Source organism: Mustela erminea, chromosome 3 (genome assembly GCF_009829155.1).
Source record: "Mustela erminea isolate mMusErm1 chromosome 3, mMusErm1.Pri, whole genome shotgun sequence".
Lineage (NCBI taxonomy): Eukaryota > Metazoa > Chordata > Mammalia > Carnivora > Mustelidae > Mustela > Mustela erminea.
In genome coordinates this window covers 85362308-85387793 of record NC_045616.1, presented here as the reverse complement: position 1 = coordinate 85387793, position 25486 = coordinate 85362308, and the positions used below count along the sequence as shown (strand labels likewise).

Below are 25486 nucleotides of genomic sequence, written 5' to 3'. Positions count from 1 at the left end.
GCATAGGTGAGAGTCACACCCAGATATTCTAGACTCTAAAATCCTGTGTGTAATCTGTAGTCATGTTAGACTGTCCCATGGAAATAGATGCAGTGGTTAGCTCTGTTTAATAGCAGAGCTTCTTAGAATACTTCTATTTGATGAGTATACATATTTAAGAACCTGTTAAACATTATTTAGCAAGCATGTGTAGATCACTTTCTTACACAGTGTGCTATGTATTTTGCAGTGAGTGGGTAGAAAACTTTGAATAAGGGAATACTCCTACAGTATCAGCACTTAAATATAGCTGGGGAAAGGCCCACAAATACCAGTATCTAAACAGCAGTACAAGTGCAGTGAGCATTAAGAACTGTGACTTTTTACTGTGTGATTGTGGGGAAGATGGGATCTGAAGTAGACCCTGAGATTTGATGGATAAGAACATTCCAGAGGGAAAGGGGCAGAAAGCAGATGTGAATCCAGCCTGGTGTGGGGTCGGGGTCTGTGAATGTAGTAATTGATTTTTCTTGAGCAAAGAGTTTGTGACCACACTATAGGTTATAGTATGTTTTGAATGCTAGGCTGAGGCATTTAGACTTAAGCGTAGGTCATACAGACTCTTTTAGTCAAAGTTTTTCAGCAGGGATATGGTAAGACAAGAATGGTGTTTTCGAAGCGTTAACCCAGCAGCAATTTGTAGGAGAAATCTGGTAGTAGAGATACCAAGAATAGGAAGAACAGTTAGAAGGCACCTGCGATATTACTAGAAAATATTTCCATGTCCTTTTGTAGTATATCTTTGAGTATTTATGCAAAAAACCTGTCACTGTTTAATTAGGCACAAAGCCTTATTTTTCCTAATATGAAGTCAGAAACTGGGTATTTAGTATTTTAAAAAACATAAACACATTGTAAGAATTTTCTAACAGGAGAAGAAATGTTAGAAATGGAAGCTGCCACTGACTCCTTTCCTTTCTCTAATATCCCCTCCCCAGGCCTGTCATGGACTTCCCAGCCCCATTTCTCTCTGTGTAGAGAGAGTTTCTATTGTCCCTAAAGTTTTGTTTTTGTTTTTGTTTTCATTTGGGGAACCTTCACTGGACTGTGTACAAATCTAACTTTTACTTTTTAGTGTTTATCCATGTATTTTTCAGTATTTCAACACATAACCTATATCAGTTGAAAAGGTGGGCCACATATGTGGGCATTAATGTTGGTGAGGATTGTGTTCCTTCTAGACTTGGAGTATTATGTTTTCAGGGTAGGATGGAAAGGATCCTGTCTGCCAGTAAGCATGGAAGTGAGGTTGTTTCAGACCTATATGCTAATATGAACAAATAGTTACGGAGTTGAGCAGTGGGCAGCCCTGTGGCCTCTTCATGTGAGATCATGCTCTCCTTTTTCTCCCAGGTCTCATAAAGCATTTGAGCTCTTTACTAGGTCCTGGAATAATAATATTATGGGCCCCCAGAAGACCCTGGGTTAGTGGTGTTTTTTTTTTTTTTTTAAGATTTTATTTATTTATTTGACAGACAGAGATCACAAGTAGGCAGAGAGGCAGGCAGAGAGAGAGAGGGAAGCAGACTCCCCTCCAAGCAGAGAGCCCAATGAGGGGCTCAGTTCTAGGACCCCGAGATCATGACCTGAGCCAAAGGCAGAGGCTTAACCCGCTGAGCCACCCAATTGCCCCTGGGTTAGTGGTTTTAGAATGTAAGCCAAATTTAAGCCAAATGTGTATCTTTTTTTGCTTTAGACACATATGAATTAATGCATTTCATTGAACTTTATAATTTGTTTGTGTTTTTTTTTTTTTTTTTGATAGAGAGATCACAAGTAGACAGAGAGGCAGGCAGAAGGTATGGGGAATAGGCTCCCTGCTGAGCAGAGAGCCCCATGCGAGGCTCAATCCCAGGACCCTGAGATAATGACCTGAGCAGAAGGCAGAGAGAGGCTTAACCCACTGAGCCACCCAGGCACCCCTGAACTTTATAATTTTTGAAGCTCATTGTTAAAGAACTTGGATGATAAAATGAATGATTCATTTAGAAAACTTTAGGGATGGAAGAAATATTTATTTTTTCACTAATTATATCTTTTACATAAATGACAAAATGAAATTTTTAACACATACTGAGCCCAATGCTTATAGTTTTGAATTGAGCCAAAGAAGTAAAATTTCTCCTGGTACTCATTTTTATCCCCTTCCTTATTTTTCTTGATGACTTTCGTTTGCCTATGACTAATTCATTGTGAATTTAACTTAATCTTTTTCTTTTCACTTAGGATGAGGATTTTGTGGGTCGAGATGACTTCGATGATGCTGACCAGCTGAGGATAGGAAATGATGGGATTTTCATGTTAACTTTTTTCAGTAAGTAACTACGCATAGCAAAAAAACCTCCCACAGACTGGAGTGCTTTGAATTATGGGTGAATCTAACTGAATTAAAATGAGTAGTTGAGCTAATATTTTAATACATTGTGTTTGTTTGATGCCTTTTACTGAGAGGTTCAGAGCTTAGTTTACTTTTATCTTTATATCCTTTGTGTTTATCTGCTTTTTCTACAAATAGCTATAGAAAATATAAAAAGAAGCAATTTTAGGGATGCTGTATTTTTACATAAACTGAGTCCCATCTTTTAGGTTTGCAAAGACCCTTAGCATTGCTCCTACTCATACCTGACCCTGTAGAGTAGGAATTCAAAAGACCTTAGTCTGACGGATTTTTTTTTTTTTAATGTTTCTATTTTCTATTTTCTGGCTTATGAAAGTCAACTGATTTTTTTTTTTTCCCTAACTTGGTGTTATTTTGCATTCAACTTTCCGTGAGTGTCACTTAGAAGTGAGCAGCCATTTTAAAATTTCCTATAATAAAAATATATAAAGGAAACAGTGCTTTTTAGAGGTAACCTTAATGTAAGCTCTCAAAATTCATAGAAGTAGGGGGATGAATAATTTGAATCAGATTTTATTTACTGAAGTGTAATATATAAAGGGTACAAGTCATAAGTATACAGTTTGGTGAATGTTAAGGCATTTTTGAAAGTGAATAGCAGCAGACATAACAGTGTAATACCTGATATTCAGAGCAGATGGTTTCTTGCTTTTCTTAGGGGGGAAGAAGACAGAATGGATGTTTTGGGGAAATAGGGCAAGGGTTATGGTGGGTGAGTGGACTATCTTTTATCCTTGGAAAAAGCCATTTAAGCAAAAGCAAGTATAGAGAGCACTCTTGCTTTTTGGGTTTGACACATCTTGGGTTTGACATGTCTGACATGGTTTTTTTCTTTTCTGCCTTTACAGTGGCATTCCTCTTCAACTGGATTGGATTTTTTCTGTCTTTTTGCCTGACCACCTCAGCTGCAGGAAGATATGGGGCCATTTCAGGATTTGGTCTCTCTCTAATTAAGTGGATCCTGATTGTCAGGGTAAGTTGTATACCAGAAGAGATAGACCCTGTAGCACAACAATAAGTAGAAAAACTTGGACTATTTGACTTTTTTTTTTTTTTAAACATTATTTTTACGTTTAAAATGATTTTAGGTTTGTCTTTCTTCTGGTTTCATGAAGTTGAACCAAAAGCATTTGCTGGTGGTTGATGCATGAAAGTTACAGTTAAATCTAGTGAATATTGGTGGTCCCAAGGCGTCTATCCTACATGTTGTTCACAAGTTGCTTTTAATGTTTATGATATGATAATATGTTTTTTTTGTTTTAAAATTAGTTCTTTTTGTAATAAAAAGAAAGATACCACTTCTTTGATGTCTCATCAAAAACAGGCATTCCTCACATTAATCTTGTTAAAGTTTTGGTCTGTCTTCTTCCCACTTTCCTTCTCTTCGTTTCTTCCTCCTTCCCTCCAGTAATCATTGGTTATGGCAAAATGGGAGCCGAAATGGTTTAACAAGTGCTATTCCATTAAGGGGCTTTATCTCTAAAGTATATTAGAAAGACATCTTTAGTGATTTGGGAGTTATTAGGTAGTCAGGATTGCTGTAGTAATTTATACTTGAAAAGATCTAGTCTCTTAAAGTACTGTGATTTCAGGTAAGTTTATTGCTTTTGTCAACTTGGATAAAATCAATGTATTCCTCATAAATAGGCATTATTAACTAATTGGTGTTGACTGACCACTGGACTTTTTCAAATTTATTGATCTAACCAGTTGTTAACATTTTTAGGATTTTGAGTTCCTTTGAAAATCTATTAAAAGTTTTGGACTTTTTTCCCAGAGGCAGCTAATACATATTCAGCTAAGCAATGGGCTTGGGTGAAGAACCCAAGCCCTAAAGAGGTTTTTCATTCCTTCTCTAAAACTTAAATTGTTATTTTCTTAAGAAATAAAATGCTGTATTTTAAAGCTCAAACTGTGTTAAACTCTTGAATGTAAAAGCCCCCAATAGAAAGCATATAACATTAGTTTTTAACTAAAATTATCACTAAGCTGACTGAAATGTTAAAACGGAATCGAATGAATCACTTCATATCAGGATATCTTTGTCTGGGAGTAATAGAAAACTGAGCTCAGAATGGCTTAGAAAACAGTGGGGAGAATTTATTTCCCATGAAAACAAGTCCTGCTGTGGAAGATCGTGAAATCAGTGTTTCATTGACATCATTAGGGATAGTTGACGCCTGGCTCAGCATGTTGGTACAGCTGCTCTGTCAGAGTTCTAACAGCTCTGGCGGTTTCAGGCATCACATCAGAAGCACAGCCATGCTTAACAGAAGAAAGAAAACTATTCTCTTCCTTTGCTCTCCAAGTACAAGAAAACTTCAGCACCCCTGACTTTGGCCAGAGTGTTCCATTATTTGGTAAAGGAATGGGATTATTGTGATGTAAAGCTTCCAAATTGAAGGCATACCTGGAACAATAGGAACAAAATTATTGGTTTTGGCACTGGGTAGACAAAGTAAAAGTATCATCAAAATATATTTTTAGGTGCACCTGGGTGGCTCAGTCGTTAAGTGACTGCCTTCACCTGTGTTCATGATTCCAGGGCCCTGTAATGGAGCCCTGCGCCCTGTGTTAGACTCCCTGCTCAGCAGGAAGCCTGCTTCTCCCTCTTCCTGCGCCTTCCCCTACTTGTGCTCTCTCTTTCTGTCAAATTAATAAATAAAATATTTAAAGAAAATCCACATATTTCTAGAAGGATGAATATTGTGTGGGGAAGATCTTTTAAAAAAATAAACAGACTTGAGTATTTCAAAACAAAGTCTATAAAGCCAAAATCGTATTTCAAGATTGACTTTCCATGAAAGGAAATACATCTGCGTACGTGATAATCATTTCAAGTCAGTAATATATAAAATATTTTCACTTAAAAAAACTGTGAGAGCTAAATGATAGCATTAGTTTACAAAAAGTTTGTGTTTTGTGTGCCCTTAAGTTAAAATGTGAAATTCTACCTGCTAAGCTACTTTAAACTAATTTGCTTTATTTTTCAGTTTTCCACCTATTTCCCTGGATATTTTGATGGTCAGTACTGGCTCTGGTGGGTGTTCCTGGTTTTAGGTAAGTGCTTTTAACATAGACAAAGGAGAGAAAAGATCATTGTTAAATTTTAGAAGTAAAATTACTTTTAGTAACCCCTCATCTTGCTTACAATACAGTAATATATTAGCAGTATATTATAACTATAATTTTAATATAATTATATATAATTTTTATATAATTATAAGTATAATTTTTAAAATATTTCTTAAAGATTAGTTTTTCATCACCACTAGAGGAATGTGCATATTAATAAAACATCTCTTAGTGGGGGTCAATTTTTCCTAACCCATTCATATATACTTCTCAGGTTTCCTGTGTGACCAGTGGGACACACTAATAAGATGACTCTATAGAGTTTTTTCCCCTGGAGAAGTATCACCACAGAAGGGTTCACAAACTCCACCCTGAATTGTTTACAGGGATATTGTAACCAGTTGAACTACTCAGGAGTGTATGTGGCCATTATTCAGTTGGATCTATCAGCAGGAAACAAAATGTATAGCCTTGCTAGACATAACTTCTAAGGGAATCATTATTGGGTTTCCAGAATTCTTGGTTCAATACTGATGAGAATAAGAATTATTTAGCAATAAGGAGGAGACCTTTTTAAAAAAAAAAAAAAAAAAAAAGTGCTAGGCAATTTCAGGTTTTCATCTTAAGATTATCCTTTTTATTATAAAGTATTTATTTTAAAATCTTTTCTTTCAAGACACTTTAAAGCAAAGAAATGAACATTGGGGTGAATAATACTGGTTTCTTCATTCTTTGTATAAAGAATATGTATGATACAATAACAGATCACCATCACTGCTGTCATTTCTACAGAATTATAGCAGGGCCATCCTGTAGCTGTTGAAGATGGTATAATTGCCTCTCCCGGCTTCTGTGATACTACTTTCCTCCTGTCCCATCTTGGGACTTCTTGTTGCCGCCTTAATTAAGATCCTTGGTGGCAATGGTGCTAATGGGTCTAATGAGTACAGTGTAGTACACATACCCAAGAGTTGCTTAGTACATTCAGGAGCTACCTGCTTTGCCTATGGTGATAGACCATGCATAGCTGAATCTATATTTTACTTGGAAAATACGGGTCTTACATCACACCACCCCCCAGCCTCTCCAATGGTACAATCTATTCTGTGGTTGGTCATTAGAATTCCACGGAAAGAGAAGTCATGATTCCCGCCACCCCCCCCCCCGCTTAATTACTGAGATACTTAATGATAAAAGTGCCCCAAAGAAGAGTTACCTTGGAGGAATATTTTCTTGGTTTGCTTATTCTCAGAACTGTATTTTTAAGAAAAAGGCTGACTGTCCTCCCCCACCCCCGCCAAGCCTAAATCCAAGCAAATCCTGAATGGACCAGCCATTAAGCATATTTTCAGTGTTTTCACAGTATTTTCTGTGTTGATTGTTGACAACACAGATAACTTAAAGAAACTTAATGAATTGATTGCCTATATTAAAGTTTCATGGGAAATGAATTTGTAATGCTTGTAATTAATCTTTCTTACTATTTACTAGTAAGCAAAAAATGGTGAGCCTTCAGTTACCATTTGTGCATTTGAACCCAGTGTTTGGGTCATTTTTGGAATTTCTCTTGCAGAAATTTTTGGGGTGTTTTGTTGCAGTAGGTACACACAGAACTCTGAAGCTGGCAGCCCATGAGCTATGCCTAACCAGTAGTTGTAGTTAGTTTGTTACACAGTTATTTCAGAGGTTTTTTAATTAGCTGTCGTCATTTAAAAATCAAGAGTTTCCATGTAAAAGGTGTGATTTTTTTTTCTTTCCTTAAAAATTGGAATATCTAGCAAAACAGACCTCTATTTCTGCATGGCGCCCACCTTTTTACTGGAGTGGAGCTGTAGGTGTCCCCTCTATATAGGTTAGGTGTGGTCTCCATTTTGCTAGGATTCAGGGACCCCTACTCTATAGTCACTTACTGCTTTTGGTGCTGAACAGAATGGGAATGAGGAGTGATTACTGAATGGGTACCAAGTTTTTTAGAGGTACTAAAAATGTTCTAAAATAAAGATAATAGTTCTTGGTTGTATAGCTCCATAACTATACTAAAATTAAAGCCAGTAAACTGTGTACATTGCATGAGTGAAATTCATGCTGTGTGAATTACATCACCATAACACTGCTTTTAAAAAATCCCTTAAGACTCAGGGACCAGCTCTAATGGAGGAGGACCAAGAGCGAGTGAGGTGTCATAGGAGGGGCCCATCACCTTCCCCACAGATTGTTAGAAGAGGTGCCAACTGTGAATGGATAGCTGCTGGCGTAGACGCACAGAATTAGTCTTACTCCCTTAGTGCCTGGTAAATAAATGGCCAGGTGTACCCTACTTGTCTATATTTTTTAAGAATAGAGAAATGGAGTTCAGAGTTGAGAATACAAGAATTGGTGTCAAGGGGAAAAAAAGAACTGTAGCAGATAAGGGCATCCTGACATCTAGTGGACAGCATATGTACAGTTGACAGAAAAAACGGTATGACAGGAAGGGATGGGGTTTTTTTCTCTTTTTACTTCAGAAAAGTATTTTATAACCTGTTCTTTTTGGCAGGGGTCAGGGTGGGGGGTTAATTATCTTGAAATACTTTTTGGGAACCCAGAAGGTAGGTTTTGATGATGCGTGTCAAGTTGCCAAATGTACATGTTTAACTCCATCTTATTTTTTATTTCCCTTTTAGACTTAGGTTCTTAACATGCAAAAAGACTTTTATTTGGGCTCTTAGGATTATGTCTTCTCATTGAAAAATGGAAATATTTGGAAATTTTTGGAGAAAATTACTCATGTTTTGATAGCGTTTAGCAGAAAAACAGTGAAGTAGTGTCAAGAGGGATGTTTCTGGGGAGGGGACTTAATACGGAAACTATACATTCATTCTTGACTTTTCTTTTTTAAATCAGGCTTTCTCCTGTTTCTCAGAGGATTTATCAATTATGCAAAGGTTCGGAAGATGCCAGAAACTTTCTCAAATCTCCCCAGGACCAGAGTTCTCTTTATTTATTAAAGGTATTTAAAAAAACAAAAGTTTATTTTAGTCCCAGAATAATCACATAATACATTGCAGATTGCTGTTCAGGTTCAGAGTAGAGTATACCCCCTGTAGTAGGAAATACAGAGAAGGTAAGGAAGCCACAGTCCTTGCCTTTTAGCAGTTTCTAGTTTAGTAAGGGGTGTTTTCATAAAAAGCTATTGAAAGGGCAAGTTAGAAAAACTGCCATAGGAGAAGACATCATCTCATATTCTGACGGTAGAGAAGAGGCCGGAGTCTTATTAGTCATCAGGGAGCTAGGATATTTGGCTGCAGCTATGGGGTTCTAGATCTTTGAGTCTTGAATCCTGAAGCCACTGCTTATTGTTGTACCAGTTCTGAAGGAAAATAGTGGGAAAGGAGCCTTTCAGGCCTAATCACCAAGCTTTAATTAGATCCCCTAAACCCCAGAGCTCCAGTGTGAAGAAACTCCTTTTGTCTAGTTTACTTACAAGCTCACCAAGGCCTCTATCTCTTAAAATTAGTCAGGGAGACTTTCCTGGTGCCTTTCCTTAGGTTCATACCCTGATATTACCACTCTGGTGGTAAGGAGGGTCAAATGCAAGGAAAGGAAGGGGAAAGGGCCTTTTCCTCTGCCCAGCTAGAACAGAAGGTCTAAGCCCTGATTTGAGGCAACTCTTTGATTTTTATGTAGTTTTCCCCCGAGCTTGTTCCATCTTCCATCAGTAGCTACAAAAAGGAAGAGCTCTGGAATCTTGGGAAAGAGTAAATGAGAGAGAGATCTCTCTGGTACCAAGATACAGGACTTCTTGAACTTAGCTCATTGTTACTTAAGACTTTTGGGGATCAGTGGGTCGTGGAGGAGAGCCTTGTGTTACATCTAGGGACTAGGCTAGTTGAAGATCAGGCAAGACTTTTTTTATTTAAGATTTTATTTCAAAGTAATCTCTGCACCCAGTGTGGGGCTCGAATCAAACCCCAAGATCAAGAGTCGCATGCTCTACTGACTGAGCCAGCCAGCCGCCCCCTGAAGAGCAGGCAAGGTTTTGTAAAGGGTGTACTGGTTGAGATAACAAGTGGTAGGTAGAATTTCTACTAGTGAAAATTGTATAAGGTGGGGAAGATTTCGGAGTCACTTGAAGCAGAGTGAAGAATGTAAATAGAGGCAAGGAAGAATGGAGCTTGCTCAAGGGACAACAGTTTGATGAGAGCATAAAGGAATGTTGAAGGCCAAGGCAGGAAAAGGCAGGTTGAGACAGTGTTCTCAAATATCTAAGTATCTAAGTACTGAGTACTAAGCCCATTTGCAGTGGAACTATAGAATTCTTAACAGCCTTAAAATCCAGTGACATGTTGGCTCATGCAAAGCTAACCCTTCATGAACATTAATTTGTTCTGTATTTTCTGTAGGGTAGTCATAGTTTGCGTAGGTAATCATATGCTAAGAGTGGAGTTCCCGGTTTTGAAGATTCATGGTAGTATCAGGATGTATGCTTCTAGGAAAGAAAGTAGCCACCGTATTTAATTTGCCAAGTGATGGGGGACAGCATTAAAATTTTGTAAGCAGCAGAGTAATACGAGAATTTCTTGAATATGATAAAAAAATTTTTTCAAGCATGGTATGATGATAACATTTTTCAGGTTTTCTGCATATCGCATATTACATTAAGCAGTTTATATGTATAATTAAGTATCCTTATGTAAGTAACAGACAGTTATAGGTAAGTTCAGATATTTGCATTGTAGCAGAGTATATTCATAAAGCATTTCTTACAAAAGTTAAAGCATACAAAGAACTTAAGCTTGTGTTGTTAAAGTAAGTTTCTTCAATGGAGTGTATACTTTTATTTGAAAGAAGATTGTAATCATCAAAATTATTACGTGTTGTTGTTGTTATTTTTGAGAAGGGGAATGTTTTATTGCATGTTTGGAAGTGTGTGGCATATCCCGAATTTGAATTAGGACACAGGTGGACATTAACATTGTCAGCCTAGCTCCTAATGTTTTGGGTCTAGGACATCCTAACTTTAAGAGACTTATCAGATATTCTCTGCAGTTTTATGAAGTTACTGTTGTCATCTTTTTTCTTTCCTCTCCACATCTCATTATAATTAGTAATTATTTCTAAGTCTTAGGTTTAACTCGTAACCTACCAAAGATTCAAAAGTTTATTCTTTTGGGTTGCCATGGTTCTCCTTGTTACAAAGGGTGCCAAAATTACCTATAGATTTCTCCTAATCTTTTGGTGCCTGAAGTATCCTGAGGGACAGATTTCTCTCTCTCTCTCTCTTTTAATATTTTAAAATTATTTTTAAATCTCTACAAATTGGGGCTTGAACTTACAACCCCAAGATCGACTCACATGCTCTACTGACTAAGCCAGCCAGGTGCTCCTTCTTTCTCTTTTTTAAAAATAATAGATTCCATTAGTCTAGTCAAGTGGTAGCTTTGAATTTCTGAATGGACTGGGATGACACCTCTGTCTCTCTTCATTCTTCAGTTAGAAGGAAGTTTCAGTATTTAGTAGGGGATTGCACACCTTCCTCATCTTGTTTCCCCCCCCCCTTTTTTTTAAGATTTTACTTACTTATTTGACAGAGAGAGAACACATGCACAGGCAGGCTCCCTACTAGGCAGGGAGCCCGATAACGGGGTTCAATCCCAGGACGCTGGGATCACGACCTGAGCTGAAGGTAGACTCTTAACCAACTGAGCCACCCAGGTGTCCCTTTCTCATCTTGTTTCTAATACACAACAAGTAACAGCCTGGTTAGGAAAAAGCCTGAACTTCTTGGTTTTCCTGTATTGTCGGAGACTGTATTGAGGGGCTTTTTTTTTTGGACAGACAGAGATCACATGTAGGCAGAAAGAGAGAGAGAGAGAGAGGAGGAAGCAGGCTCCCCGCTGAGCAGAGACCCTAATGCGGTGCTGATCCCAGGACTCTGGGATCATGACCTGGGCCTAAGGCAGAGGCAACCACTGAGCCACCCAGGCGCCCTGAGGGGCTTCTGTTTCTAAAAATTGTTACTGTTCTGTTTGGATTTTTTTAAAATTCTGAAATGTTTTCTAGGAGTATTCTAAATGTAAAGCAAAGTGTCTTTTTTGGTGGGTTATGATTTGAAGTAGACAGCCCTTAGTACTAATGCTCCTGGAGCAGTGAAGAGACATGATAAGCCTGCAGTTCTCTGTATTTTGGAGTCAGAAGTCTTATTGTGCTTTAGGAGTTGTCAGAAACTTCAGGCATCCCCCAGTGTAGGGCATAGTAGGTTTCTTTCCTTTTCTGTCTGACTTTGCTATTCTAGTCGATTTAAAATCATTTCTGACATGCCCAGAGGATTCAGAGCTCTAAATTAGGGGTTTGGGGACTTACAGCAACATTTAGAATTCTAATGACTTCCTTACTAATTGTCAGTATCCCCAGAGTGAATCGGAAAAGCTGTAATATCCCATGGGACTGAATTTCCTTTGTCCATTGACAGGGATAAAAACTGTTCATCTAGATCCAAATGTAGAATGTTTGCAAACCATCTTGTGAAGAATGAAGATTTTATTTTCTTTCATCAAGACTTCTTACTTAATTGAATGTAGCTGTCGCTATTTGAAAGCTAGCTGTAGGTTTACCTTTTGCCGGGAAGACACAGGTAGGGACTTTTAAAATAGCTTTGCCATAACAGAAGAATAACTTAATTCCCATGTGGTCTTAAGATCTGGCATTTTACTGGAAAAAGGTATAAGAATAGGGACTTTTCTTTTCAGGTGACCCAAAATACAGTACGTGCAAACAGACCTTTAAATGACCCCAGAAGCTCTCTTTCTAATCAGCTAAAGTAGTTGTTACAAAAGGCAAACACTACAGCTCCTGTACTACTATCTCAGGGGCTGCTTTCAGGTTCGCTTTTGGGAGTGCATTTAAGCTTATAAAGGAAACCTGGTTTCCTACCCCACAGCAAGAAGAGCCAAAAGAAACTGTAGAGGTGGGGCCCGCAGCACTCAAAGGGTGTGACCTCAAGGAAGCAACGAACAAAATGCAAATGCTCCTGTAGTGTTTAAAAAGAAACACATCCTTTTCAGAAATCTCTTTATCTGAAATGGTCAAAATGCTTGGTGTTCATACTTCTTCTTATTTACCAGCTACGTGGAAGATAAATGTATGTGGAGTACCACTTCCAGTGATGCTGCCAAGTAGTTGAGGGTTTAACTACAGTAGCTGGAACGTGGTAACGCAGTTAACTGTAGCCAGCACTGCTCTGGAAGTACTTGCATGTATAGGCACAGTAGATTTTAAATTCTGTTATTTTAACCACCTGTGAAATAGGAAAGAAAGTTTTGGGGTTTGTTTGTTTTGCTTTGGAGAGAGAAAGCGCTCTTACCCTTTGGCCAAGGGGCAAAGGGAAAGGGAGGAGCAGACTCCCAGCTGAGCTGGGAGCCTGATGATGTGGGATTCAATCCCAGGAGCCTGGGATCAGGACCTGAGCCCAAGGCAGAGTCAACTGACTGAGCCACCCAGGTGCCCTGAGGAAAGAAAGTTTTTTAAGCCCTGACATTAATGAGGTAGAGGCCTTCATAATTAAATGATTCCTATGACCTGGTAAGCTGTCCCTATTAAACACCAGATACTTAAGTTTTTCCCCATATGATGTTAAGTGCTTTGATTTGTCTCATCATATAATCTTCCCCTCCTCTTTAGTAACTCTCTCAATTTACTAAAGGAAGTTTACCTCAAATTAAAGTTTGGTGTATTGGACTATGTTAGAAAGTGGCAAGGTAGTAGAAATTTCAGTGGAATTTTAGCTTAAAATTTTCACATAACGTTCAGGAGGAAATACTTGTCTTCCTCTTGAAATTAAATGATCTGTAGGCTCCTGGTCCCTTTGGTTTCTGAAGTGATCTGATCTACAGTTTAGTAATAAAGCCCACAGTCCCTAAAACCCTTCTGTCCTGCAGTTGTGTGCCACCATTGTTTCTGTTACAACTTGTGAGTCAGGTCCATCTGAACAGGCCTCCTGCATCTGAACAGGCCTCCGGTTCTTAGCAGTGAGCACCTCTCTAGCGGTCGTTTTCCTCTGGAATCTGTACAGTGATTGATATCACCCGTTGCTAACCTGCCTAGGCACTCTTAATGGAATTGGAATGTTTGCTAGGTGGCACTGACTTTGATAGAGCTATTAAAGCTAATTCACCTCTGTGGAAGCAGCCTGGTCTAAGGAAAGTGACCGGGTAGCTATCTGGACTGTGTGTTCTTAAAGTCTAGTGTTGTGGTGAATAGGAACAATTACATCAGTTTTCAGCTGTTAATGGAAACAGCCAAAACTGAAGTTACTTAAGTTTGTAGGAAGTCTAGCCTCCTGGCAGAAACCTCCCATTTAATGTTGGTCTGCGGATAAGTGTTTTTGCTTCTTGGTTTTTCGAGTTCCTTGTGTTCACATGTCTTTGTCCCTGCACATCTTGAGCTCTCTCAATCTAAACAGAAGTTGCTCTTATGTCAGTGGTACTGGTCTCCTTGAATACCGACTGAATTTGGGATCTAGGAGAATGTTAACAGTTTAAGAAAGTATATGTTGATTTCCTCTTTTATTGTAGCTCCTCTGCATTTTGTCAGCCTTTTAAAGATTGTTGCAGTTGTCTAAGCAGAAAAGATAGAAGAGGGCTGCTTGGAGCTTTTACAGGAATTTGGAAAGGTGGAGAAGTAAGCTAAGGGTCTACATAGTACCCATCCAACTCTTCCTTGGTGCAGGGTACCACAAGGTATTTTCTCAAATATTTATTTGGTAGCATGTATCTCTTTAGTGGTTTTCTTTAGCATGACTATTGGGAGTTCCTTGTCCTTTCCCCATTATTTCCATGAAAACCAAAACAATTAGACCCATACAGAAATTCCTCAAAATGTGGGATAAGAACTGGACTTTACAGTATATGGACATTATTTTAAGAGTGTTTATTTCATTCATATCCTTTTTTAAAAAATTAGTTTTATTGGGGCATCTGGGTGGCTCAGTTGTTAAGCATTTGCCTTTGGCTCCAGTCAGGATCCTGGGGTTCTGGCTCCCTGCTCAGCGGGAAGCCTGCTTCTCCCTCTCCCACTCCCCCTGCTTGTGTTCCCTCTCTCTCTGTGTCTCTCTGTCAAATAAATAAATAAATCTTTAAAAAATTTTATCAACTTTTTTTCAGATATATGTGCCCCCAAATACATACTCTTTTCCTAATTGATTAAAAAGAAGGATCTGTGATACCTGTGAGTTTACAGTTGTTTTTAGCTTTGCCATGCCGCAAAGTACATAGTACATAGTACAGCATGACATCATTGGCATCCTTATCAGAAATGTTTGTGTGAGATATGGCAGAACTGGCAGGGTAAACAGTAGTTTTAGGTGTATCAGGAACATCACCTCTGCCCTTGGATTCTACTGTGTCCTGGCCCCCAAGTTACAGTCATTGCTGTGGCAGTTTGGTGCAGGGTGAGGTAAGTGGTATTTGCATTTCATTCTTTGGTGAGGAAGTTTGGAGAGAGAGATTCCTGGCCTCATGGGCTTTAGAGAAAGCGTTCACGTTCTTCCTTGTTCTAGAGTCCTTGGTAACTTTAAGAACTGAAATTTTAATGTTTATTGAATAGTATGATGTCAGTGTATAGTAATCTTAAAGCTATGTTAAAATGTACTTCTGGTGTCTCCAAACATCCTGCCTTCTTTTGTGACTACATCCTTCTCTTGGCCAAAATAACAAGCGAACTAGAGTTTCAATATTCAATATCCTTCTCTCGCAGATGTTTTCTGGCAAAGGCCTTCCTGCATTTATGAATTCTCTCTGAAGAAGCAAGAGAACACCTGCAGGAAGTGAATCAAGATGCAGAACACAGAGGAATAATCACCTGCTTTAAAAAAATAAAAGTACTGTTGAAAAAGATCATTTCTCTTTATTTGTTCCTAGGTGTAAAATTTTAATAGTTAATGCAAAATTCTGTAATCATTGAATCATTAGTGGTTAATGTTTGAAAAATCTCTCGCAATCAAGTATGTGATGTATTAATAATGCCTTATCTATTGTTTGTAGTCATTTTAAATAGCATGAGCCTTGCCCCTGTAGTCAGTAGGGGGCAGTCTTGCTTTATTCATCCTCCATCTCAAAATGAACTTGGAATTAAGTATTTTAGTGTAAGATATGTATAATGCTGGCCATTTTAAAGGGGGTTTTCTCAAAAGTTATAACTTTTGTTTTGACTGCATTTCTGCACATAATCCATACTCGCTGTTAAAATTAATCTAGAAATTTATTCACTTGTACTGTGAAGACCTGGAAGCAAAATCATAGTGCAAAATACATTTAAGGTGTGGTCAAGAATATGTTCTTAATTGGTAAAAAAAAATAAGCATTAATTTTTTTATAGTCTGTATTCTAAATTTTGCAGTCCCTTATTGTTCTGTGTTATGAACCTAAAAAATTGTAAAGTTGTTGTCACTGTATAAAATAAAAAGGGCAAGGACAAATGCAGCTTATTTACTAAGATGGAATTCTTGACACTTTCTGTGTGATTAGAGTCCCTACCCCCCTTTTTTTCCTTTTTTTAGGTGGGGGGTGGGGGTGTGGGGGGGTTTCTCCTGATGATTAGGGCTAGGGGCTGGGGTAGGGAGGAGAATAGGTATTTAGGAGCAAAGAAAGGATTATTTTGGAACTTTTGAGATGATCCCTAACATACTGTAGTACTACTTGCTTTTACAATGTGTTAGCAGAAACCGATGAGTTATAAACGTAGAATGATGTGCTTTCTGCCAAGTGGTAATTCACCTTGGTTTGCTATGTTAAAACTGTAAATACAACAGAACATTAATAAACGTCTCTTGTGTAGCAACTTTTGCTGTAGATTAGTGTTTAATTTCTTGGTTTGCATTTTTTCATTGCCAAGGCAATTTTTTTCTAATCTTTATTCATACAGATTCATGCAGAATCATTCACTAAATACAAAAAAAATTGGTTTGGGGCCAGTTTTTTTTCTTTTTTTCTTTTTATTCCCCCCAGCACAGGAAGTTCCTTTTTCTTAGACTCAATACATTGCTGAAGATGTATTTGAAGATGATTCTGCAAAACCTAATGGACTAAATGGGGAGGAGTTTTAGCAATCTAAATCATTCCAGAATTCCCAGTTTTGCTTCATTTTTTAGACATAATCTTAGATAATTTATTTCCAATATTTTCTGCTTGTTCCTCCTTGCCTTTGCTCTTTTTCTCATTCTAACACAATTCACTGGTTTAAGTCCTATGAGTACCCAGCTGAGGTGAAAGATTACTCATTCCTCCTGATTTCTATTCTTGTCCCATTTGAGTTAAATTTAAAGACCATTGGTTCAATCATGTCAGCCATTTGATTTTTTTTTTTTTAAACCTCCTCCACTTAAATAAAATATAAAGAACAAATGCAGCAAGATGGTCAGATAACTACACAAACCAGCACCAGTGAAGTATGATAGCTACAAATGTTAGTTATCTGCTGCATGTGAGTATCTGGGATCAGCTTAGGAAGTCTCTATAGGGGTGTCAGTATGTAATGCACAGAAGGGTAGGTTGTTTGAAAGACGAATAGGAAAACTGAGGGCCTCCTGGAGGGACATTCCAATGATCATTCTAACTTATTTATTATAACTAGTAGTATATGTTCCAGTTCATATTTCAGGTTAGAATTTGCAGTTAGATAAGCAGGCGGTTTTAATGAAACCTGCTTTGGGTCTCTTTGGAGATTGTAAATTTTGAATCAGATTATGCCAACAATAGAATTTGGAAAATTTTAGAGCCTGTTGTGTTCTAAAGTTTCAGAATGAATGTATCTCTAACAGTCTGAATAAATTTGGACACATGCAACAGAGAGAACTATTTAAATTATCTTACAGGACAAAACAGAAGGGCCCTAAATCACATAAACTGAAACATTATAAACTCACTTTGGGTTTATTCTTTAGGTCCTTGTGCCTTATTTGGTTTTGTATATTCAGAGAACTGAGATACTTGGAATTCCTATTTCTACATATTTGGTGGTCCTTAAGACTTTCTCACATGTAAACCCAACAGGGTAACATGCTTGCAAAGTACTTAGAAGGGTGATTTCTCTTTTTTCTTTTAAATGTTCTACATACTAAAGTATTTTCAAACATGTAAAGTTGGTACCATTTGTTACTTAGAGTCCTTAACTATTAGGATGGGAATGTTTATACTGTACGTTTACTTTTCAGTTTTCTCTCTCATTCTTTTCTGTTTCCCTTTGGTAGATTCATTATCAAGAATAATAGTTTATTTGTAAGGGTATACTGAGGAACCACTATTACTTGCCTGAAGTTAAGGAGTAAACTGGTCTTGATCCTGACCTAAGGGACAACTAGGGCTTACCCATGAGCACAGAGGTCCTCACACCTCTTACCTGTTCATTTGGAATGATACAAACTGTGTTTAAAGGATTCTGTGTAGCAATTTCTTTTTTCAGAAAATTAGATTGCTTTGTGTGAGAATCAAAGGTTATTAAAATGTACTTGTTAAAAAATTATGAGTGACTATCTTTACTAATGGGATCAATTTTGTTTAGGGTTTTAAAGAAACAAGATTTTTAATGAAGTAAGTGATAATATTTTAAATTGTTTTTGTTGCTTTCTTGTTAAGTGTAAATTATCTGACTTGGGCTGTGGCCTATCATGAGTCATTGGTAGCACATAGGAGATGTCTTTTGACCTTCAATATATTCTTAGAGTAGAATATATTCCACAGCTGTAAATGGTTTAGAGGAAGAAATAACCATTGATGGGGAGTTCCAGGGCCAGTAGAAGTGATAATTCAGTTCAAGTAGCTGCTGAGGTGGCAAGATACTGAGGTCAGAATCAAGAAAAATGTACCCCATGAATGGAATGTTACTTAGTTTTGGATCCAACCCTACCGCCTCTTCTCTGTGTCTAACCTTGAAGAGTAATGTGGTAGATACCAGAGAAGCACCTGGCCCTGATTCCATGAAATACCAGTGATCAAATTTTAACTTCAAACATGCCAAGACTAGACACAGAACTGTACATTTATGTGAAGGATTTGGGAATATTTTGTGAACAGTGAGCTGTGGCCCTTGTGCCCTATGTGAATCATATCCTTGGTGAAATCTCAGAGATGACACAGGTAAGTCGTGGGTAAGATGTAGTGTTTTTTTTTTTTTAAGATTTTATTTATTTATTTGGCAGACAGAGATCACAAGTAGGCAGAGAGGCAGACAGAGAGAGAGAGAGAGAGGGAAGCAGGCTTCCTGCTGAGCAGAGAGCCCGACACGGGATCATGACCTGAGCTGAAGGCAGAGGCTTTAACCCACTGAGCCACTGGGTGCCCCAAGATGTAGTTTAATAATTTTCAGAATCTACTGTTGTTTTTTGGCTGTTTGGATTTTTACCTTTTACACTTTAAGAGATGATGAGAGGTGTAACAAAATGCAGAGAAGCTTCTGTAGATGGTTTGTGCATTTTTTTTCAAAAGATTTTATTTATTATTTATTTGACAGTGATCACAAGTAGGGAGAGAGGCAGGCAGAGAGAGGAAGGGAAGCAGGCTCTCTGCTGAGCAGAGAGCCCAATGCGGGGCTCGAACCCGGATCCTGAGATCATGACCCGAGCCGAAGGCAGAGGCTTAACCCACTGAGCCACCCAGGTGCCCCAGTTTGTGCATTTTTTAAGTCTTGTTTTGTGTATTTTTGCGTGTCATCCTTGCGCAGGGGCCATGCTAATCTTCTCTGTATCGTTCCAATTTTAGTATATGTGCTGCCGAAGCGAGCACTCTTGTTTTGTGTATTTTTAATGCCTAAATATTATTTGTAGTCTGATATTAAAATGGATTTGAGAGAGTGTTTGTTAAACTGATACTAAAGTGCTCTTGGTTTATCTTCCTTTTGCATATACCTGTATACTTTTGTATACGTGTATGGTTGTGGTCATTTAGAGCACCCACAAAGAGTGAAAGTGTGCTTTGACAGAGATCCTCTTAATATGTTTTGGTGGGCTCTGCCACTGAAGTGGAGAACAACTCACAGAAATACGCCAGAAACTCGCGAAGGGGAGAACAGGTTTAGGTTGAGTGTAAAAGGTTTTCAGGAGGAAAAGAGAGTTGCAGAAACTGATTTTGTATCCTCTCTATTCTAAAAAGAGGCTATTTTATAACCCAGTTCATTGTCTCACCTGTGACTTGGAAATCTGTGAATGGAGAGCTGTCCTCCTGAGGACGTTTCCCTATCTGTAAGTTTGAAATACCATCAGATGCGTGGCATTTTAATCCCCTCAGCTCCTCCAGTTATTCTCAGAATTTGAAACTTTTAGAATATGTTACATGTTTTTGTTCAATACCTGTTTCAACTTAAAAGTCTTTCTTTACCAAAAAAGCATTGTTTTCTGATATTTGAGTTTTTAACTCTTAAGTTCAATTGGTGAAGTAGATGTAAACTTAAAAACAAATCTCTTAACTCTGAATATAGAACATATGAAACATAGAGAATTCTCTTGCATTTTGCAGGATTTCATCCAGGGCAGAAACTGAGATGCAGTTGTGTGAAATAGACCTCTCCCAATCCTGCTTTGTGTATTCACCATGCTCTAAAGGTGATTCATTTTTACTTTCTTTTTTTTTTAAGATTTTATTTATTTGACAGACAGAGATCACAAGTAGGCAGAGAGGAAGGCAGAGAGAGAGAGGCAGGGTCCCCACTGAGCAGAGAGCCCTATGTGGGGCTTGATCCCAGGACCCCGGGATCATGACCTGAGCTGAAGGCAGAGGCTTAACCCACTGCACCACAAAGATACACCATTTTTACTTTTATTTATTTTTTTTAACAGATCTTTTTTTTTTTTTTTTTAATTTATTTGACAGAGATCACAAGTAGGCAGAGAGGCAGGCAGAGAGGAGGAAGCAGGCTCCCTGCTGAGCAGAGAGCCAGATGTGGGACTCTATCCTAGGACCCTGGGATCATGACCTGAGCCAAAGGCAGAGGCTTTAAGCCACCCAGGCACCCCTGTTTTTACTTTTATATGGTAAATGAAGTGTTTCACAAACTTTAACCCCATCCATACGTGATTTGGGGTTTATAGACAACGAAAGTGAGAAAAGTGGTTATCTGTCCTTCAAGTCTTAAAAAGATGAGTACTAGGCACAGAAGACAGTATTCATTGTTATTCATTGTCTGGGAGGTTTCAAGAGTGGTATATGCAGCCTGGGAAACAAGAAAATGGGTCAAAAACCCAAAAGGAATCTCAAATAGAAAAGGTGATTTCCTGACACAAAGCATTATCAGCTAAATGATACAACTAAGGAAGTGCTGCCTCTGCCCATGAAATAGCCTAATTCTTCTGAAATTCATCCAGAGCAGCAGTGGTTTTCCACCTTGCACAGTTAGGGTTTGTGTTCATGTCCCCTACTGAGAGCTGCTTTCCCCCATTTAAGCCAGTTAACTTCCTGAGCCAAGCGGAGGATTGGAGCAACCTATTATCATAACTTGGCTAGAGTTACGCTTGATGAAACATCCTTCTTTTCTTTTGCACAACAGTCAGAAATGCCTAAAATGTCCCCTTATGTGAGGTTTTAGAATTGTGCCATCTGCTTCCTGATTTCACATCTTACTTTTGATGGGACATTTCATAGGCTGTATTTGGCCATCGCTGGGTTCAGTCGTCATCCTAGTCACTTGAGCATGTTCCATTTCTTCTCTACCAGCTTTAAGGACTTTTACATCAATGATTTATTTCTAGTTCATATTTTGACTGGATTTGCAGATAATAAATTAGTAAGGGAGCCACTTTTTTGGATCAATATTTTCACAAACCCTTTTATCGCTAACATCATTTGGTACTGTATATAGTTTTTAAAAAGTGGAGCAAAATTAGTCCATGCTTTTCTAGGTTTGACTCAGTGACTCTCAGACTCTGGATATCTGTGTGTCCATCATCATGTATATGAGAAAAACCTTTTTGGGGGGGTGGTTATATGTTTTCCCTGAGGCTATATGTGTGAAATGAGGTTTAATCTGTATGTAGGTCTCCCACCTGTATTTGGCCTTAAGCCCTTCTGTGATTTAGCAGTTCCCTAGATTTAATATTGAAACAAAACCTTGTTTTTCTAGGGGTGCCTGGGTGGCTCAGTTGGTTAAGTGTCTGCCTTGGGCTCAGGTCATGATCCCAGGACCCCCAGGATCCTGCTTTAGACTCCCTGCTCAGCTGGGAGCCTGCTTTTCCTCACCCCTTTTCCTTTCCCCCCACTCCCGTGCTGTCTCTCTTCTCTCTCATAAATAAAATCTTAAAACAAAAAAAAGTTTTTCTAACATCCGTCCTGTATTATAAATAGTCAGACTTGACTATTTATAATAGTTTGTTAAACTGTTCCAGTTCCACCAGTTCCACAGAGCTTCCAAATAAGGATAATGTGTAAGTACTAGTCTCAAGTCTTCACTTCCCACAGAAGGTTGGATGGGAGAAATTTGCAGAGTTGTATACCCATACTTAAGAGGTAATTTTAATTAGAACATTTTCAGAGCATTGTTTGCTGGGTAAAATTAAAAATTATTTTGTTTTCCAATTAGGTCTGTAGGTCTTTTCAAAGGTCATGGCTACAATACTTCCTCTTCATAGCAGGACTATGGGAAGGAGTGTGTTTGCAGAGCTACAGGGAAAGGCCATAGGGAAATTAATTTCTAAATATTTGGCTAAGAATGATTGCGGACTCTAACTCGGAGGTCTTTAAAAATAGAGTGGATTGGGGCGCCTGGGTGGCTCAGTGGGTTAAGCCTCTTCCTTCGGCTCAGCTCATGGTCCCAGGGTCCTGGGATCAAGCCTCACATCGGGCTCTCTGCTGAGCAGGGAGCCTGCTTCCCCCTCTCTCTCTCTCTGCCTGCCTCTCCGCCTACTTGTGATCTCTGTCTGTTAAACAAACAAACAAACAAATAAATAAATAAAAATAAATAAATAAATAAAAATAGAGTGGATATTCATCTGTTTGAAATGGTTTAGGGATAAAGGAATAGATTAGCAGGCCCTTTAAAATCCCCAGGAGCTCAGGAGGTTTGTATGTGGCCCACGTCAGTGACAGATGGAACCATAAGTTCGACAGATGTCAGGTCTGCTGTTCCCAGGCCGTGCTTGTTTTAATGTGGTGACCTTATGGGAGCACCGTCCTAAATAGTCTGTAAGAGGGAAAGGAGTATGTCTAAACTTCTGGTAAACCTAACCTGAGAGGCTTATTACCTACTACTGTACTTGTTTTAAGATCCAGTGATCAAAAAAGTTACACTTTGTTCAGAATTCCGAAATGAGAAAACAAGCACTCCCTAGTTTCTGAAGCCATTTTCAAACTTTTGTATATTCTGAATTTTGTTTAGGTGGCATTAGCTAATGTTACCTTTCCGAATGTTTCCCCTGAGGGGTCGTGGAAGGAAGGAAAAAAGCAGATTAGGTGGGAAAGGAGGGGCCTAGAGGAAATGAAGTCTGATTTGTTAAGAAAGGAGTGATGGAAGAGGGTAGCAAATCGGTTCCTTTTGTTCTTTGGTCCTGCTTTAATCCTTTAGACTCACAGGATAAAACTGCTAGCTAATTGCTAGAAGCGCCCTATAAAAGAGGATTGGCCTACATTGAAGAATAAACTTAAAGAGGGACTAAGGATTTTTTTTTAATTCCGCCTTTATTCAGGTCACTTTTCTTTACATATGATTAGGTTGGATACCCTCTTGAGAGGTTTTCTTCAAAAAAAAGAAAGAAAAAACTCCCTGAAATTCTGACGACTCTTTTCCCCTTCACAGTAGCCTTTCTTTTTTAAATGTGATGAACTAAATTCACTAGACTGTCGTTTACATTAAAAAAAAACAAAAACAAAAAACAAAACAAAAGCACCAAAAAGCCAAAAAGACTAATGTGTTTTATAATGGCATTTTTATACAAGTGACTCATTGGTGGAAGTATATTGACCATTTTAAAGCGCAATCTGATCTTACAGGGGGAGACATAATTTAAAGGTCAGAGAATTTAACCTGAGTACCGACACTGTACTTAGAACAAATTATTGTGTTTGTGTCTTGGTGCCAATCTCAATCATTTCCTAATTAGGTGCTTTTTTTTCACCAAATAATACTGATCCATCCAAAAACAGTATACTAAAAATTGTCATTAAAACATATCAAGTTTTAATAGCAAGCCATGGATACTTTTACTGCCTTTTATTTATTGCCAGGTGTATTTTATTAGAAGGAAAGGTAAATAAATGTGTTCTGCAGAAAATAAGTAGTATAAATCAGTCCCAGTAGCAGTGAAGTTATTATTTTTTAACTAGATGGTGAAGCATTTACACACTTAGTTTATTAGTGACCTCCCCATTAAATTTTTAGAAACGCAAGGCCAAACAGAGGTCATAAGTTTCTCTAAGCTGGCCCTCCAGAGCACTGCTTTGGGTGACATGAGACAGCTGAAGACAAGCCAAGACTCCCTCCCTGCATCTTGGCTTTCCGAGCGGCCTTGGCTTCCCCTCCATCTATGGTGTTCTCATCCCCTCTGAGAGAAGGATGCGTGAAATTCAGTCCCCTGTGTTCGAAGTGATAAAGCTGTACTTTTGAAAGAGAAGTTCTTCTTTTATAGCATATAAATACATGCACCTTGGCTTTTTTGTTGTAAACCACTTTATTGCAATATGATTGACATACAAAAAGCTGTACATATTTAATGTCTACAACTTGAGTTTGGAAGGAAGTCATTCAGATGCCATAAACATCTGTTATTTCCAAAAGTTTCTTTCTTCCTGCCCTGCTATTATTATAATCTATATCTAAATCTATCCAGCACCTCCCAAAGTTTCTTTTTTGCCCTCTTTATCATCATCACCTTTTTGGGTTTTGTTTTTTGATTTGGTTTTTTGTTTTGCTGTTGTTGATAGCACTTAATGTAAGATCTATCTTCTTAGCGAAATTTTAAGTGCACGATTCAGTGTTGTTAGTGCTGGGCACCATGCTGTAGACTGCTAGGGCTTAGTCACCTCGCCTAGCTGAACTGTTCCGGCTTCTCAGATATAGATGTTTTAGGCCTTCATTGGCTAAAAAGTTATTAGCTGATTATGACGTATATGACCTTTTACTGCCTGTCACATATGCAAGCTTTGTAGAAGAGAGCCTCTGGCTGGAGGGAGCCTCTGGTCGAGGGTGAGGGCTGGGCAGGACATAAGACAGTGCTTTCCTGTCCAGGAATCTCAATACATCATCATTTTCTCTGCCTTACTTGCATAGTAGTGGAAGAAGTTTTTTACACTTTTCAAGTTACATTTACCTGACTCTAATTTTGTTTTTACCAGAAAGGCACTAAAGATCTTTATGAAACCAAATACCCTCCAAGGAAGAAGAGAGAGCTTCCACCTGGGGAAGCCCCCCATACCCAAAGAGCGGACAAGGATGGAGTGGAGGACAAGGATGGGGTCGGGTGTTCCTGGCAGGGACCTGAAAAACCAGCTGCTGGGGGAGGTGTAGGCCCAAATCCATGGGGCCAGGGCTTGAACCCAAACTCCCCACTTCCTAGCTGTGCAATCTAGGTCATTAGGTTGCCCTAGCCAAGCTTTGTTGTCCTAACCTGCGTTCCAGAATATCTTCCTGCGGAGCTGTTTTTAGTTTTAAATGGGATAATGTAGGTAAAGTACACGGAGCTCTGCAACCAACTACAGCACTGGGTCCAAAGGCAGGACAGGAAAACCCAAACTTATAATTCAAACCAAGGGCATTCATTCCCTTCTCAGGACCAGTGGCTTCCCTAAGTTCAGCCTCTTCTCACTCTTTGTTTCCTCAAGGCTGTCATTAGACCATTCCTGATAAGTCTGACCACTCTTTTCCTTCCTAAATTCCTGCTGCCCAGATGAGAATGTAACTTACCCTTGCTTTTCTGGTTATATCATCATGTGTTTACGCAGGATGTTCTGTTTGTATGCATGTTCATTTGATCCTCACAGATTACCATAAAAGGGATTATTGAGCGTTCTTTGCCACCAAGCA

General features: G+C 38.6%; 1 protein-coding gene and 1 non-coding gene across 3 annotated transcripts in view; one reads left to right on the top strand and one right to left on the bottom strand.

Moving 5' to 3' along the window:
* The window catches only part of NDFIP1 (Nedd4 family interacting protein 1), a 75547-nt gene extending 59219 nt beyond the window's left edge, over positions 1–16328 (top strand). For both annotated transcript variants that reach the window (XM_032336331.1, XM_032336330.1), the window contains exons 4-8: positions 2266–2353; positions 3286–3410; positions 5431–5497; positions 8396–8501; positions 15245–16328. In XM_032336331.1, the coding sequence (XP_032192222.1) occupies positions 2266–2353; positions 3286–3410; positions 5431–5497; positions 8396–8499 (384 nt within the window). In that variant the 3' untranslated portion in view covers positions 8500–8501; positions 15245–16328. The remainder of the gene's footprint in view (positions 1–2265; positions 2354–3285; positions 3411–5430; positions 5498–8395; positions 8502–15244) is intronic.
* Positions 16329–19162: 2834 nt separating this feature from the next.
* LOC116587368 lies at positions 19163–19266 on the bottom strand. The gene has a single exon (XR_004284392.1). It is a non-coding gene; the product is annotated as a U6 spliceosomal RNA (small nuclear RNA).
* Between the last annotated feature and the right edge of the window lie 6220 nt (positions 19267–25486).